This window comes from Rhinatrema bivittatum, chromosome 8 (assembly GCF_901001135.1).
Source record: "Rhinatrema bivittatum chromosome 8, aRhiBiv1.1, whole genome shotgun sequence".
In the NCBI taxonomy this organism is placed as follows: domain Eukaryota; kingdom Metazoa; phylum Chordata; class Amphibia; order Gymnophiona; family Rhinatrematidae; genus Rhinatrema; species Rhinatrema bivittatum.
Window position 1 is genome coordinate 263,172,950 of NC_042622.1, and position 16,862 is coordinate 263,189,811.

Genomic DNA, 16,862 nt, shown 5'->3' on the forward strand with positions numbered 1-16,862 from the left:
AGATGCCACGGTCTTTTTCAAAACTTTAATGCAGTGGAGACGTATATATTCTTATAGCCCGACGCTGGCCGAGTTTCGCCGTTAACAGAACGGCTGCCTCAGGGGCTACAAAGAAATTGTACAAAACGCTTTGTTTAATGTAAATAAATAAACAATAAATAATCAACAAAAACATAAATATTAAATGATAAAACAAATTAAAACATTACTAATATAAAATCATATATAAAAAAGTCATATTTGAAATGGTGACATTAAAATAGAATTGGAGTTATGAAAATTTATTGCAGTCGCAATTTGCCCATGTTTGAAAATTTTTTTTTTATAAAAAATTTTTAAGGATTAAACGGTATATTTATATGAACTATGGTATATAAATTTCAGAATTTTACCTTAGATATATTTGGACTCAGGTTGAAACAACTGTAATCTTGTATGATACACTTGTCCTTCCATGTACAATCCGCTGTAACATTGATTCTAATAAATGTATATAAAATCGTTATATATGTTATGTTTGTAAAGTTGATTAAATATAATGCCTCTTCTCATATATGGACTGACCTTTTTAATTTATATGCAAATCATAGGGGGTAATTTTCAAAACGAGTTACATGCGTAAATGCAGCTACTATTGTAGCAATTTTCAAAAGCCATTTACTCAAGTAAAGTGCACTTATGTGAGTAAATCCTATAGACAAGTCAATGGCATATATTGTAGCAATTTTCAAAAACCCACTTACTCAAGTAAAGTGAATTTACTCCAGTAAACCTGGTTTTTACTCGAGTAAATGCTTTTTAAAATCAGGCCCATAATCTTGTGAATGCGATACGTCTGATGGATCCCCAATTCAGACAACGCATTAATCATGTACTGCGGCTACAACAGCTATGTTAGATATAAAAGAAAAAAAATTATTTAAAGGGAATGGTGTTACTGATTTACCAAAAATACTATCAAATATACAATCCGTAAATCTAATCATAGCCTACTTGCGTCTGTGTGTCTGAAGAATTGTAACCCAAAAATTGGGAGCTGTGCCAATGTTATATTAAGGTATGATAGTTTGATATATCTCCTTCTGGGAACATGCCCCATATCTTGGATTATTTTTTTGAATTGTTTTTCTTATTTAAGCACAGTTCTACTTTCTCATAATGATCCTAAAATGCCACTTGCAAAATACTAGAAACAGGTTATTAAGATCGGACAATTTTTACCTAATAGAAAATAAATGAAAAAATCTATAGAGTGAAGAAATGTAATAAACCCTTCACAAGCCATTGTAAAAACAAGGGAGAAAGCGGCTTTTTCCAATCTACTTTAACATTGCTGTATATACCTATTTTTCATTGACTGCTGGCCCAGCGTTAAATATTACTGTAAATACCTTGCGCTTCACATCTTAATCATTGTCTTTACTCGGAGTAACATTATTTTTAGTATCTATTTTAACATTGGCAGCCCCGCGTTAAATAAGTGTTACTGTAAATACCTTGCCCTTCACAACTGAACCCTTATCTCTACTCAGAACATCAATCAAATTACCGATTTAAAATTTAAAAAATATATCGGAAGGGTTTTTGTAATCTTCTTATGGTAAAACACATCAACAAGAAAGGTTCTTATATTGATTTGTCGATGAAAATAATTTATAATTAAATCTTTGAATTGAGGGGCGGTATCACAATCTGTCAACCAAGTTGGGGGTGTGTCTCTAACGCGAAATATTGCCAGTGTGAATGTTAGTATATATCTCATGTCCGATCTGGAATAATCAGTAATAACCTGCAACTTACACTCAACAAAATATTAATAAAAGCCTGGTCTATATATTAAGATGTTGCAGATAAACTCATAGAAATAAATAAATTAATTAATATGTGCTAACACGACTGGGGGTGTATCTCTGATGCAGATGTATATTTATCCCTTGTCTGATCTAAAAAATAAAAGCTATTTAATAGTGTGTGAAATATGAATAATGAACTACAACTTTCACTAAACAAAATAAAAAACTAATAAAAACCTGGTCCATATATAAAAATGTTGCGGATAAAATCATAAAAATAAGGTAACTTGACTAAAAAATATATAAGCATATTAGACTTAAAAATAAGCATATTGTATGTGCAAATGGGCAAGCTGAAACTGCAAGAAAAATGTTTTTAAAACAGAGAATATTTAAAATGAACATCAGAACTCCTATAAAAAAACAGAATAATAAATTGCATTCAATCCATTAGGAGTCATAGGGGTGGATTTATCAAAATGCGGTAAGTACCGCATGCGATAGCAAAAGGGGCGTGTTTTATGCTAATATAGCATTTATCGCAATTTGCGCTAATTACCTGTGCGAAGAGCTAAGTTAGCGCAAATTGCGATACCATTTCAGATTTTGCGATAAGTGCCAGACCTGTTGTATTTCCTGCATTCAACCACTGGGGGACCATTTTTAATGGGCCCACCTAGTAACTCGAGGTGGGGATTAGGTAAGAGTATAGGGGGTTAGGGGCCACTTTCACATTCTACGTGATACCTACGAACAGAACAGTGGTCTCTTGTGAAGATTTGCTGGCCTTCGGAGTGAGGAAACTCACTCCAAGATGAGATTTGGGCAATGTTCTCTCAACCTAGCTTGATGTTACCCAGGTAGAGAGTAGAATGTCAAAGTGGCCCCTAACCCCCTACACCCTTACCTAATCCCCACCTCGAGTTACTAGGTGGGCCTACCATAGGGATACAAATACCTACCTATGGGCCATGATATTATGGCCAGTCTCTCTCTCTCTCTCTCCCTCCCTCCCTCCCCCCCCCCCCCCCCCAAGGCTCTGAACCTGTCAATTCAGCTGAAATCGGACTTATGGGAGACATCACAAATGGCGATGAAACCTTACCGCACGGTCACGGCAGCTATCGCACAGCCTAACGCAATCCAAAGAGGTGTAGTTAAAATTGGCGTTACAGCTGTGCAACAGCTCTTCGCAGACAGGCTAACCCAGCCCACTCTCCGCCCCCAACTCCTCCTATTTTCGGAATTTGTATCGCACCATACGATATGGTGCGATCGCATGCGGTAAACACGTTTTAGCATGCGGTAAGGGCCTATCGCATGCGTTAACGCCTTATCACATTTTGAAAAATGACCCCCATAGTGTCAGATTCAAATATAAATTTCTGCTCTAATTGTAAAAGCAAACGGTCTAAATTTCCTCCTCTCCAATTTAATGTAGGCTTCTGAATGACGCAAAATTTATAGTCATCAAACTGGTGATTGTACTCTATAGAGTGTTCTACTAGGGGTTTGGAGGTTACACGGCGATTAATATTATTTCTGTGCTCAATTATCATTTTGCTAAATTCTCTAATAGTTTTTCCTACACAGAACTTATTGGATGGACAAATGGCTACATATATTACCCCCTTACTCTTGCAGTTGGTGAAGATATTGAGTTTGAAACACCTCTGCTGTCCCGGTATATTTAACTGGTCTGTTTTAAAATTCATCTTACAAACAGAGCATCTTCCACAGCGGTGGCCAGGTGGCCTGATGTCTTGAGCTATGTTGTTAGGGAGCCGATGGAGCTAATATCAGTTCTCTATCCTTAAAACCTTCTAATGACTGTATGATAGGCCAATATTTCTTTAAAATAGAGATAATGTGATGTGACATATGTGAGAAAGTAATTGGACATACTATACGGTTGGTGGTTCTTTTATCTTTCTTTGTGAGCAGATGAGACCTTTTGTGAGTAAAGGCTTTCTTATAGCCACTATCTATATATATTCAAAATTATATATAGGGCCAGATTTTAAAACATGTGCGCGCTGCCTGGTACGCGCGCATGTTATAAAATCCAGGGTCGGCGCACTCAAGGGGGTAAACAATTGTGCATCTTGCGCACGCCGAGCCCTATCCTAGCCCTGCTGCCTTCCCCTGTTCCCTCCCAGGCTGCTCCGAAATCGGAGGGAACCTCCTTACCCCCCGACCCCACCTTCCCTTCCCCTACCTCTCCCGCCCTTTCCCCCCTACCTTTGTTGCTTTTTTTTTTTAAACTTACTTCAGCCCTGGGGCTGAAGTAAGTTGCGCAATCCCCGGCCCAGCGGCCATGCAGAGGCCGGGGATGGCTGAACCCATAGCTACCCCTTTAGATTGTAAATAATAGCTAGTTTCAAATCTAAAGAAATTTGTGGTTAAAGCTATTCTTGCTAATTCCATTAAAATGAATGGTGGAACTTGATTGTGTAATGTTCTAGACTGTAAGGTTTGTTCAATAATTACAAGAGCCTCTGCTTGTGGTATATTCATATAGAGGGATTCTACATCCAAACTAACTAACAGGATGCCTTCATTTTGTACTAGATGTAATTTATTGAGTGTAACAATGACATCTGAAGAATCTCTCACGTACGATGGTAACTTCGGTATCAAGGGTCTCAGAAACTGATCAATGAATATGGAAAGGGGTTCTAACAGTGAACCGATTGCAGATATAATGCCTCCCTGGTGGAGACATCAAGGATTTGTGTATTTTGGGGAGGTTGTAAATGATTGGCATAATCGGATGCAAAACTGTTAAAAAATCAATTTCCTTCTCATTAATTAGTTTAGTGTAAAAGGAGGTATCTGATAATTGTCTCTCAGTCTCCGCTATATATTTACTTCTATCCATTATTACAACAGAACCTCCTTTATCTGCTGGTTTAATTAGTCTCATCTTTATGTAGAGTAACAATAGCTTTGCCTTCAGCTCTAGTGTTGTTGAAATGTGGTTTTTGTTCCCGTTTCTCAGTTTAGCTAAATCTTGTAGAACTAGAGATTCATATGTTTGTATGAAATGGTTCGGAACACCTGTTTGATTCCATTTACTAGTGCATTTCACAATTGAATTGTCCAAAGCTGCCTTGTTATTATTAGCAAGATGATCCATAATTTTCAATTTTCTAATGAATTTGAACATTCTACTCTAGTGTGAAAGGCATTATAAGCTGGAGTAGCAACAAAAGAAAGTCCTTTCATAAATAAATACTTCTCATTCACATCTAAACAAGTTGTGAGATATTGATTATTCTATTGCTATCATTTGTACAATCATTCAGTAGCATTGGTTCAAGTACCCCTTTCCTCTTCCCCTTCCTCTGGACTTATCCACTGATTTGGATGTATTTCTTCTCTCGTAGAGTCCCACCTCCAAGCCTGTACCAACTGAAAAACCGTTGATTCTTGTCTGTCTTGTCTATACATGGGGAAGGGGGTCTGTGTATTATTTGTAGAAAAGAGTGACGCAGACGGGTCAACTGGCTCATCTGAGATAAAGCACAAACGTTTCATATTCCTCTCCTCTGGGGACTATCATGCGTTCTTTTTTCTTCATCTTTCATTTTATCATCAAACTTGGTGTATATCTTACGCAAAAATGGGGCATGATTATATCTATTCTTATTATTCTACCTGTTTGTCCTATGCCATGCATAAACATTATTATTCTTATAATCAAGGATTTCAAATCTTTAAATGTTTTTTTTTAAAAAGCAAGCGTGGTCTTGAAATATATCTTTTTAGTGACGTTATGCTTACCATGTAAAAGAAAATATAGCAGTGTGAAAATTTATAATCTGATACATTTACAATATCGCATACATATTGTACCAGCGACATCAGTATTTTTTGCTTTTGCAGCATAGGGTTTTAATAGGGATGGCAAGTGGAAGTGACGGAAGATAGCAATGAGGCATTACGAACCGCTTAAATATAAATCTCTATAAGCACTTCAGCACTGCAAGCCAGAGTTTTTACTTTTAAGATATCATGCACGTTCGTAAAATGTTTTCCTGTTAGACTGACCAAAAGTGGGGAAACGACACATTAGCCCTAATTTTATTAAAAAACTTATTTTATGTATCCATGGATAGATATTATCTACATAGAATTTATGTGCACAGTCGTTTGTTAACAAATTAGTTGCAAGCATCGACGAGTAATTAAAAATAGAAAGTACAGATATATCTGGCACGATTGTTTAAATATATACTATGACGAGCTGATTTTGGGCAACACTGCAATGACTGATGTTGTATCTCTAGTCATATATTAAATTTACAAAACACAATTATAATTGCATATTTGTGGAGTGTCTAATGAATATTTTAGTAAGCCAAGCTGCCCAGGTAATATATGAATCCATAGTATTAAGCATATTTTATTGGAGCAATGAGAGCAAGAGCGAATTTATTTTTTTAGAGATTTTTTACATAATGGTTGCTACATGTTTTTTGAGAGGATTAAGTCACCAAATCAGCTCAATATATATAATTTGATTGAGATAATTAAATAATTTAAGATTTAATTACTGTGCTTTAATTAATACAATAAGTTATCCTGTGTTCCAGTGTCTCCGTGTCTTCCAGCGTCTGTCTCGTTCCTGCTCCACGTTCCCTGGTAGTACCCTTTGGACTGATTCTTGGTACTGACCTCTGCTTGCCTATGACTGACCGCTGCCTGGACCTGATCTTTGCCTGCCTTCTGACCACGTTGACCGCTGCCTGCCTGACTACATTGACTGCCACCTGGAACTGAACCTCGCTTGCCTTGACTACGCTTGGACTGACCTTGGATTTGACCCTTGCTTTGGCTGACCACTTCTGGATGGATACCCTGGCTTTGACCCTTGCACTTCACTCGGACGCCGTCTTCTTGCCTTCTGTGACTACAAGACCGACCTGCTTGGACTCTGCTCGTGGCCTTCTTCCGACCAGACTCACAAGCGCTGCCTGTTCCACCCGGTGAGCCTTCCTGAACTGTTACCTCCCTGAGATCTCCGGAGTCTCCAGTTCAGGTCAGGTCCATTCTCTCTGCATTAGCTACGCACCCTTACTCGTGGTGGGCACACCTCTCCGCTACCTCTCCGGGAGACCCTCTGAGGCCCACCTAAGTCCAGGCGGTCCGGGTACCCAAGGCCTCAACCTGTGGAAACCACGGACTGTTATTGGCGAAGCTCCGGCTAGCCTCTGTCTCCTCATGTGCTTCACCTCCTGGTAGCAGGCGCTCTCTGGGTCCGACCAGAGGGCTGTACCAATTCTGCACCAGGCCAAAGGTCTGGTGCAGAATTAATATTTTAATAAATATTAGCTAAATATTAAGACTGTAAAATTATGACCACCTGTGTAATTTATGTGATTGTGTTTCTTAATTTGGTTACATACATAGAAATGAAATGACATACATAGAAATGACGGCAGAAGAAGACCAAATGGCCCATCCAGTCTGCCCAGCAAGCTTCCCTCATTTTTTCTCTCATACTTATCTGTTTCTCTTAGCTCTTGGTTCTAATTCCCTTCCACCCCCGCCATTAATGTAGAGAGCGGTGATGGAGCTGCATCCAAGTGAAATATCTAGCTTGATTAGTTAGAGGTAGTAGGGGTAGTAACCGCCGCAATAAGCAAGCTACACCCATGCTTATTTGTTTTTACCCAGATTATGTTATACAGCCCTTATTGGTTGTTTATCTTCTCCCCTGCCGTTGAAGCAGGGAGCTATGCTGGATATGCGTGAGGTATCAGTTTTTTTCTTCTCCCCTGCCGTTGAAGCAGAGAGCTATGCTGGATATGCATCGAAAGTGAAGTATCAGGCACATTTGGTTTGGGGTAGTAACCGCCGTAACAAGCCAGCTTCTCCCTGCTTTGTGAGTGTGAATACTTTTTTCTTCTCCCCTGCCGTTGAAGTTATGCTGGATATGCGTGAAGTATCAGTTTTTCTTTTCCCCTGCCGTTGAAGCAGAGAGCTATGCTGGATATGCATCGAAAGTGAAGTATCAGGCACATTTGGTTTGGGGTAGTAACCGCCGTAACAAGCCAGCTACTCCCCGCTTTGTGAGTGTGAATCCTTTTTTCTTCTCCCCTGCCGTTTAAGCAGAGAGCTCTGCTGGATGTGTGAAGTAACAGTTTTTCTTCTCCCCTGCTGTTGAAGCAGAGAACTATGCTGGATATGCATTGAAAGTGAAGTATAAGAATGGAGTGATCAAGCTAGTTGAAAGGCATCAGGAATAGAGGAAGGTGGAGGTAGTAATTTGGATATTTGGTTTGGGGTAGTAACCGCCGTAACAAGCCAGCTACTCCCGTCTTTGAGAGTGCAAATCCTTTTTTCCACATTTCCTCTTGCTGTTGAAGCTTAGAGTGATGTTGGAGTCACAGTAACCATGTGTATGTTTATTGAATAAGGGTATTGTCTCCAGGCAGTAGCCATCATTCTGGCGAGTCACCTACTCTTCATTGGCGGCCTCTTGACTTTATGGATCCACAGTGTTTATCCCACGCCCCTTTGAAGTCCTTCACAGTTCTGGTCTTCACCACTTCCTCCGGAAGGGCATTCCAGGCATCCACCACCCTCTCCGTGAAGAAATACTTCCTGACATTGGTTCTGAATCTTCCTCCCTGGAGCTTCAAATCGTGACCCCTGGTTCTGCTGATTTTTTTCTTATGGTAAAGGTTTGTCGTTGCCTTTGGATCATTAAAACCTTTCAAGTATCTGAAAGTCTGTATCATATCACCTCTGCTCCTCCTTTCCTCCAGGGTGTACATATTTAGATTCTTCAATCTCTCCTCGTACGTCATGCGATGAAGATCCTCCACCTTCCTGGTTGCCCTTCTCTGTACCGCTTCCATCTTGTCTTTGTCTTTTTGTAGATACGGTCTCCAGAACTGAACACAGTACTCCAGGTGAGGCCTCACCAAGGACCTGTACAAGGGAATAATCACTTCCCTTTTCTTACTCGATATTCCTCTCTCTATGCAGCCCAGCATTCTTCTGGCTTTTGCTATCGCCTTGTCGCATTGTTTCGCAGACTTCATATCATTAGACACTATCACCCCAAGGTCCCTCTCCTGCTCCGTGCACGTCAGCCTTTCCCCCCCCATCGAATACAGTTCATTCGGATTTCCGCTCCCCATATGCATGACTTTGCACTTCTTGGCATTGAATCTCAGCTGCCATATCTTCGACCACTCTTCCAGTTTCCTTAGATCCCGTCTCATTCTCTCCACTCCTTCCGGCGTGCCCACTCTGTTGCAGATCTTAGTGTCATCCGCAAAAAGACAAACCTTACCTTCTATCCCGTCCGCAATGTCGCTCACAAAGATATTGAACAGGACTGGTCCCAACACCGATCCTTGCGGTACACCACTTAAAACCGCTCTCTCTTCAGAGAAGGTTCCGTTTACCATCACACATTGTCTTCTGTCCGTCAACCAATTTGCAATCCAGGTCACCACCTTGTCACTCACTCCCAAGCTTCTCGTTTTATTCACCAGTCTCCTGTGCGGAACCGTATCAAAAGCTTTGCTGAAATCCAAGTATATGACATCGAGCGCTCTTCCTTGATCCAATTCCTTGGTTACCCAGTCAAAAAAGTCAATCAGATTTGTCTGACAGGATCTTCCCCTGGTGAATCCATGTTGCCTCTGGTCCATCAATTCTCCGGACTGTAGATAGTTCACTATTCTCTCTTTCAGCAGAGACTCCATTACTTTTCCCACCACCGAAGTGAGGCTAACCGGCCTGCAGTTGCCAGCCTCCTCCCTGTTCCCACTCTTGTGAAGCGGGACCACCACCGCTCTTCTCCAATCTCTCGGCACCACTCCCGTTTCTAGGGATCTATTGAACAGGTCACACAGCGGACCCGCCAGAACATCTCTGAGCTCCCTCAATATCCTTGGATGAATCCCATCAGGCCCCATGGCTTTGTCCACTTTCAGGTTCTTTAGCTCTTCCCACACATTTTCTACTGTAAAAGGATTTTCATCTATTCCACTTCCCTCCAGTTTCTTGTTGTGTAGAGATGGTCCTTCTCCAGGGTCTTCTTTAGTGAACACAGAGCTGAAGTATTCGTTTAATATTTCTGCCATTTCTTCGTCTGTCTCCACACATTGATCATTACCACCTTTCAATTTCACTATACCACTTTGGACCTTTCTCTTTTCGCTGATGTATCTGAAAAATGTTTTGTCACCATTTTTTATCTCCTTGGCAATCCTCTCTTCTGCTTGATTTTTTGCCAACTTGATTGTTTTCTTCGTCTCCCTCAGTTGATACAAATATTCTTCTTTGTGCTCCTCCCTTTGGGATCCTTTATATTTCTTGAATGCTGTTCTTTTAGCTTTAATTTTGTCAGCCACCTCCTTTGAGAACCAGATAGGTTTCAATTTTCTTTTGCTTTTCTTTATGTTTCTAACATATAGAGCAGTTGCCTTGGTGATTGCTCCTTTTAGATTGGTCCACTGCTTTATTGTAGATTGGTCCACTGCTTTATTGTAGCCCTTGATGCAGCCCATTTTATAGGCGAAACTTGGCCATAGTCTGGCGTTTTTGGTTTCTGAACTTGAATTTGATCTCCATAATAAATTTGTTTTTACAACTGACACGATTGGTCTATGTTCTTTACCTGCTTCGTGGCTCTCATAGACTGTCTTCCACTTTGTTTTCTGGTACTGCTCCAAAAGCCATTCTACAATGCCAAAGTGATGGGTGCACTTGCCATTTCTTGGAGCAAAGGTCTGACACATACATTTCTGCCCAATCCTCTGATTCCGCAAACATTTCTCAAATTAAGAAAAGACAAAGGATCAATGAACCTTTTGGCCTCAGCTAAGCTGGTTGCCATAGCTACATGGGCTAGCAATACATCCGCCAATTTTTCAAAACCTTCTAACTCAGGTCAAGGGATCCATCCTTTGCCTGAATCTTCCATCACTGGCACTAACTGCATGGATACTGAAAGACAATTAAAAGGCTACAACTATCACAAAATGTAAAGAAAGTTCTGTTAGCATCACAAAAGCCAGCTACAAGAAAATCATTAGACTGTAAATGGAAGACTTTTTAAAGTTAATGTCATCTTCAAGTTAAGAATCCATTCTCTTGTTCCATTTCAAGTCTAGTTATTAGTGCATTTGCATGTAACTGCAGCTTACCACCACCAAGTAGAAAGTTTGCCTGTGTCACATGATCCATTGATAGCAAAATTTATCAAAGATCTATATAATTTGAATCCTCTGATAAAATCACTACCACCACAGCACGACTTGAACTTAATATTTCAATAATAAATAAAGGCACTAGTTGACCCCATGACTACTACACAAAATTCTTTACATGGAAGGTGCTGTTTCTCATTGCAATAACTTCAGCAAGGAATGTGAGTTACAAGCTTTGGTTAAGTGATACAACTCATCCAAAATTTTTACCAAAAGTAATATCACAAGTCCATCTCGACCAGGCTACAAGGTTGCCAACATGTTTTCCTAAACTTCATCCAATGCTAACAAAACAAGCTTTACATACACTGGAATGCAGAAGGGCGCTCCTCTTGGACGTGGTTAGAACTAAATCGTTCAGAAAATCAACACAGCTATTCTTATCATATATGAACAGAATAGGATTTCCAGTGAAGAAACAGACCTTGACCAGGTGGCTTTTGCATTGCATTGTTACAAAGCTTTTAATCTTAGTTTAACTCAACCAAATAAGGCCCACCAAATCAGAAGTGGCCACCACACACCGCAATCCACAACTCGGTTTCCATCTTGGACACCTGTAAAGCAGCTATATGGTCGACCTTGCATATATGTATGTATGTATTTATTTATTTATTTAAACAGTTTTATATACTGACAACCGTTTGCACATCGTGTCGGTTTACACGTAACTTGGAACCAGGGAATAGGCATTGCCTTTACAAGGAACAAAGAACAGTTAAACACAGTAACGAGGTAAAAATAGCTAATTTAGATGAGCAGTTCAACTGGGTGTAAACAATAATTGGGTGGGGGGAATGAGCAAACAATAACAAAAGGATAGGGTAATATACAAGGTTCAATAAATAAACATTCCTAGGTATTGCTGGTAATTGTTTGGGGGAAAAAAATCGGGAAAACGAGGGCTAGCAGATGGCAAAGGTTAGAGAAAGGTCGCAGAGGGAGAGGGGTTAGCAAGCGAGGGTGAAGGGGGGTAGGCTTGAAGGAAGAGCTATGTTTTGAGTTTCTTTTTGAAAATAGGTGTGGAGGTTTCGGTGCGTAGGTCAACAGGCATGGAGTTCCAGAGGGTGGGACCGGCGAGAGAAAGGGCTCTGTTTGTGGTGGAGATAAGTCTAGTAGATTTTATAGAGGGAGCACAAAGAGTTCCACGTAAGGAGGACCGAGTTGGTCTGGTGGAGGTGCGAGGGAGGAATGGAAGGTTTAACCAATTGAAATGTTCATTGGTGATGCTTTTGTGAATGAGGGAAAGAGTTTTGTATATGATGCGCGATTGTATTGGAAGCCAGTGAAGATCAATGAGGGTGGGAGTGATGTGGTCTTTCTTTTTGGTGTTTGTGAGGATGCATGCGGTGGCATTCTGAAGAAGCTGTAAAGGCTTGATGTAAGTAGCAGGGAGGCCAAGGAGGAGAGCATTGCAGTAATCTATTTTCGAAAATATGATAGACTGAAGTACAGTGCGGAAATCAGAGAAGTAAAGTAAAGTTTGAGTTTTTTAAGGGTTTGCAGTTTGAAATAGCAGCTGCTGAGGATAGATTTGATATAGGGTTGAAGGTGAGTTGGTTATCAAGTAAGACACCCAGATTTCGTGTGTTGGATGGGAAGGTGGTAGAGGAAAGGGTAGAGGGAAAGGGTATTGAGGAATGTTTGGAGGAGATGAAAAGGAGTTCAGTTTTGTGGGGGTTGAGGGATAGGTGCATGTCAGTGAGGAGCTGGTTTATGGATGCAAGGACGGTATCCCATTTTTTGAGGGCAGTGAGAATGGAATTTGTGAAGGGGATGAGGATTTGCACATCGTCTGCATAGATGAAACGCGTGACTCCAAGGTTAGACAGAAGGTTGGTGAGAGGGAGCATATAAATGTTAAATAGGGTGGAAGAAAGGGAAGATCCTTGGGGGACACCACAGTCGAGATTTACAGGGGAGGATTCAAAATTGTCGGTGAGTACTGTGTAACTACGATTTTGGAGGTATGATTTAATCCATAATAGAGCAGTGCCGGAGATTCCAATGCTGACGAGAGTGTTGAAAAGAATGTTGTGATTGACGGTATCAAAAGCGGCATAGCAATGAGATAGGAGTTGCCAGTGTCCATTCCTTTGATAAGGGTATCAGTTAGGGAGAGGAGTAAGGTTTCCGTACTAAGGTGTTTGCGGAAACGATCGTACCAATCATTACAGTCTGGACCAGTTGTTTTGGTCAAACTGTACTGATACATATCTTTAATTTGGCCTCCAGCTTTCTGTTCTAAATATCGGGATGCAAGGAATTACAGGTAATCTTAAAAATCTACTTGCAAATCTTAGTTTGGGAGTCTCCATTTGTGTGGCTGTATTGAGCTTACAAGTGAGGTTAATTCTTGTGAAAGTATGCACAAATGAACCCGTCTATAGACACATTACTTCGAAAGGATCTCGGCATGTACACCTGTGCACAAATTGGCAACTATATAAAAAAAAAAAGATTAGCAATAATATCAGTAAAAAAAATTTTTTTTTTTTAATAATAATGAATTTGCAACCCCTGATGGTATTTGTGGAAAGCGGGCACTCAAGACGCTGGGTGGAAGAAGGAGCAAGATACCAAGCCCCACAGCCTTGGCCCCTTTAATGCAGTTCTTTGCCAGGGCCACAAAATGACTTTCAGCCAGGCCTGTTTTTTTGGAGTGTACCCCCCCCCCCCTGCACTGTAATCCTAATTATGTTTATATAATTATGTTTATATAATTAGGACTACAGGTGACACAATACAGCACAGAAGACATGGCTGAACTTATCAGCCATATAGAAATGGTGCACTTTCTACTGCCAAGTTACGAGTAGTCCCTTATTTCTCTTTAGTGGTTAGGCAGAAAACAAAATGGAAGCCATTAAAAAAAATAAACCCTCGCCTGACTACTTTTACCCAATGAAAAAAAAGGCTACTGCCTGTTGCTAGGTAAATTAAGGCACGAAAGGCCTCGCCCAATTACAGCTGAGAACTTATACAAATAAAAATTAAAAAAAAAAAAAAAAAAAAAGTCCGTTTACACGGAGGGCGTTGACAACCCGTATTTTTCAAAAAATCGATGGCCAATCAGAAAATTCAGTGAGCCGTGGCTCTCCCAATGCTCAGCCAATAAGAAAAAACAGAACGCTGGGGCTGGCAGAGCCAATAGGAGGGCTGGTTGCCAGGCAGATCGCATCGGTGGCGGCGAGCTTCTGGGGGCTGCTGGGTACGGTGCTGTAACGGCCATCGTGGGCGGTTTAACGGGCGCGGCGCGCGCACGCACACCTTCTCCCATTCTTGCGGCAGCAGTGAGATTCGCGCGTGCGCGCGCGCAGGCGCGCGCAAAGAGGACAACCGGCGGCGGCGGCGGCGGCCATGAGCGCGCTGGACGCCCGGAAGCTAAAGGTGGCTGAGCTGCGGACCGAGTTACAGCGCCGGGGCCTAGACGTTCGCGGGCTGAAGGCCGAGCTGACGCAGCGGCTGCAGGACGCTTTGGACTCCGAGCTGTTAGCGGGAGACTCCGGTGACGAGGAGGCGGGCACAGGCGGAGACCCAATGGACGAGGAGCTGGGCGACGAGGAGCAGAGCACCGCCGGGGAGGAGGTCGACGAGGAGCCTGGCTTTGGGCCTGGGGAGCCGGGGGCCTCGCTGGAGGCGGAGGCCAAGGCTCCAAAGCCCAATCCGGAGGCGGGGGAGCCGCAAGCTTGCCCGGCGGCAGAGGCTCGGAAGCCGGGGGAAGCCGCGGTGGAGCCGGGGGCCCACTCGGCGGCAGAGAGCCGGAAATCGGACCAGGCTGCGGAGGAGCAGGGGCCTCGCTTGGCGGCAGTAGCCCAGAAGCCGGAGAGGGCCGCGGGCCAGCCTGGGCCGAGCACGGAGGATGGCGGTGGAAAGCCAGAGGCCCGGCTGCGGGATCCCGGCGTGAATGGCGGGCAGGAAGCCGAGGCCCGACCTAACGAGGATGGGCACAGCGAGCAGGAAGACGAGGAAGCGACCATGGAGACTGAGGCCCCGGGTACGAATCGTGAGAACTTGTGACCTCATTAGGATGATCTGTTTTGTGGTTTTTCCCTTCCTTAAGATTTAGCGGGTATCTCATTCTGTATTTATCCACCCATCGTTTTTCTGTAACCCTGACCCAGCCGTGGCCCCCGAACTTGAAAGAGCTCTTGTTTTACCCAAGTCGGGGTTCTTTAATCGTCGTGACATACCTTTTTCTTACAAAATATATCCCCCCCCCTCCCTAAATAAAATATTGATTTAACACAGAAAATGCTCTTCGGAGCTTCCTTTTACCTAGTCCTCATGGTGTCCTCATGTAACGTCTTTTGTAGTGAAATATCACTGCCTTTTCTGATTTACATATGGATGATGGATGCATTTTTTTCCCAGGTACTAGTTGGTGTATATTTACTGTCAAACTCTGTTTTTATCACTTTAGTAAATGATCCGAAAAACGAAAAATCAGAAGCAGTGAATTCGGATGGACAGCAGCGAGGGGTAAAGCGACCACGTGAAGAGTTTGGCAGGACATATCACGAGTTTAAGGAAGAGGCATACTACAGTCGGTGAGGGAAAACTCTAGCGTGGGGGGGGGGGATGAGGGTCAGGTCTTTTAAACTCTCTGCAACGCTCCCAGCTAGGGGGGGGGGTGAGGGTCAGGTCTTTTAAACTCTCTGCAACGCTCCCAGCTAAGGGGGGGGGGGATGAGGGTCAGGTCTTTTAAACTCTCTGCAACGCTCCCAGCTAAGGGGGGGGGGGGGGGGATGAGGGTCAGGTCTTTTAAACTCTCTGCAACGCTCCCAGCTAGGGGGGGGGGTATGAGGGTCAGGTCTTTTAAACTCTCTGCAACGCTCCCAGCTAGGGGGGGGGGGGGGGGATGAGGGTCAGGTCTTTTAAACTCTCTGCAACTGCTCCCAGCTAGGGGGGGGGGGGGATGAGGGTCAGGTCTTTTAAACTCTCTGCAATGCTCCCAGCTAAGGGGGGGGGGGGATGAGGGTCAGGTCTTTTAAACTCTCTGCAACGCTCCCAGCTAAGGGGGGGGGGGGGGATGAGGGTCAGGTCTTTTAAACTCTCTGCAACGCTCCCAGCTAGGGGGGGGGGGGGGATGAGGGTCAGGTCTTTGAAACTCTCTGCAACGCTCCCAGCTAAGGGGGGGGGGGGATGAGGGTCAGGTCTTTTAAACTCTCTGCAACGCTCCCAGCTAGGGAGGGGGGGGGGGGATGAGGGTCAGGTCTTTGAAACTCTCTGCAACGCTCCCAGCTAAGGGGGGGGGGGGGGGGGGGATGAGGGTCAGGTCTTTTAAACTCTCTGCAATGCTCCCAGCTAGAGGGGGGGGGGATGAGGGTCAGGTCTTTTAAACTCTCTGCAACGCTCCCAGCTGGGGGGGGGGATGAGGGTCAGGTCTTTTAAACTCTCTGCAACGCTCCCAGCTAAGGGGGGGGGATGAGGGTCAGGTCTTTTAAACTCTCTGCAACGCTCCCAGCTAAGGGGGGGGGGGGGGGGGATGAGGGTCAGGTCTTTTAAACTCTCTGCAACGCTCCCAGCTAGGGGGGGGGGGTTGAGGGTCAGGTCTTTTAAACTCTCTGCAACGCTCCCAGCTAGGGGGGGGGGGGGGCTGAATCGTGAGTGGAACTCCGATGTTCTGTTTCATTACCTTTCGGTTGATTCTGTTTTGTTTAAAATGTTTACAAAAATGAAAATGTTTGTGTACTGTGTTAATAAATATTCCCCCTTGCATACCCGAATCGGTGCAGACTCCTGGATTTTGTCTCCCTTCCAGCAGATGGAGACAGAGTTTTACCGACACTGCTACTTCACCACCTTCAGTTCCTCAGTATTTCTGTCTTCA

The 16,862-nt window shown here is 43.2% G+C and overlaps 1 protein-coding gene across 1 annotated transcript in view; it reads left to right on the forward strand.

The window, feature by feature from the left end:
- Positions 1 to 14,193: 14,193 nt before the first annotated feature.
- The window catches only part of HNRNPUL2 (heterogeneous nuclear ribonucleoprotein U like 2), a 98,554-nt gene continuing 95,885 nt past the window's right edge, over positions 14,194 to 16,862 (forward strand). Inside the window, exons 1-2 of the mRNA XM_029614843.1 lie at positions 14,194 to 15,026; positions 15,453 to 15,579. Of these exons, the coding sequence (XP_029470703.1) occupies positions 14,390 to 15,026; positions 15,453 to 15,579 (764 nt within the window). The 5' untranslated portion in view covers positions 14,194 to 14,389. The remainder of the gene's footprint in view (positions 15,027 to 15,452; positions 15,580 to 16,862) is intronic.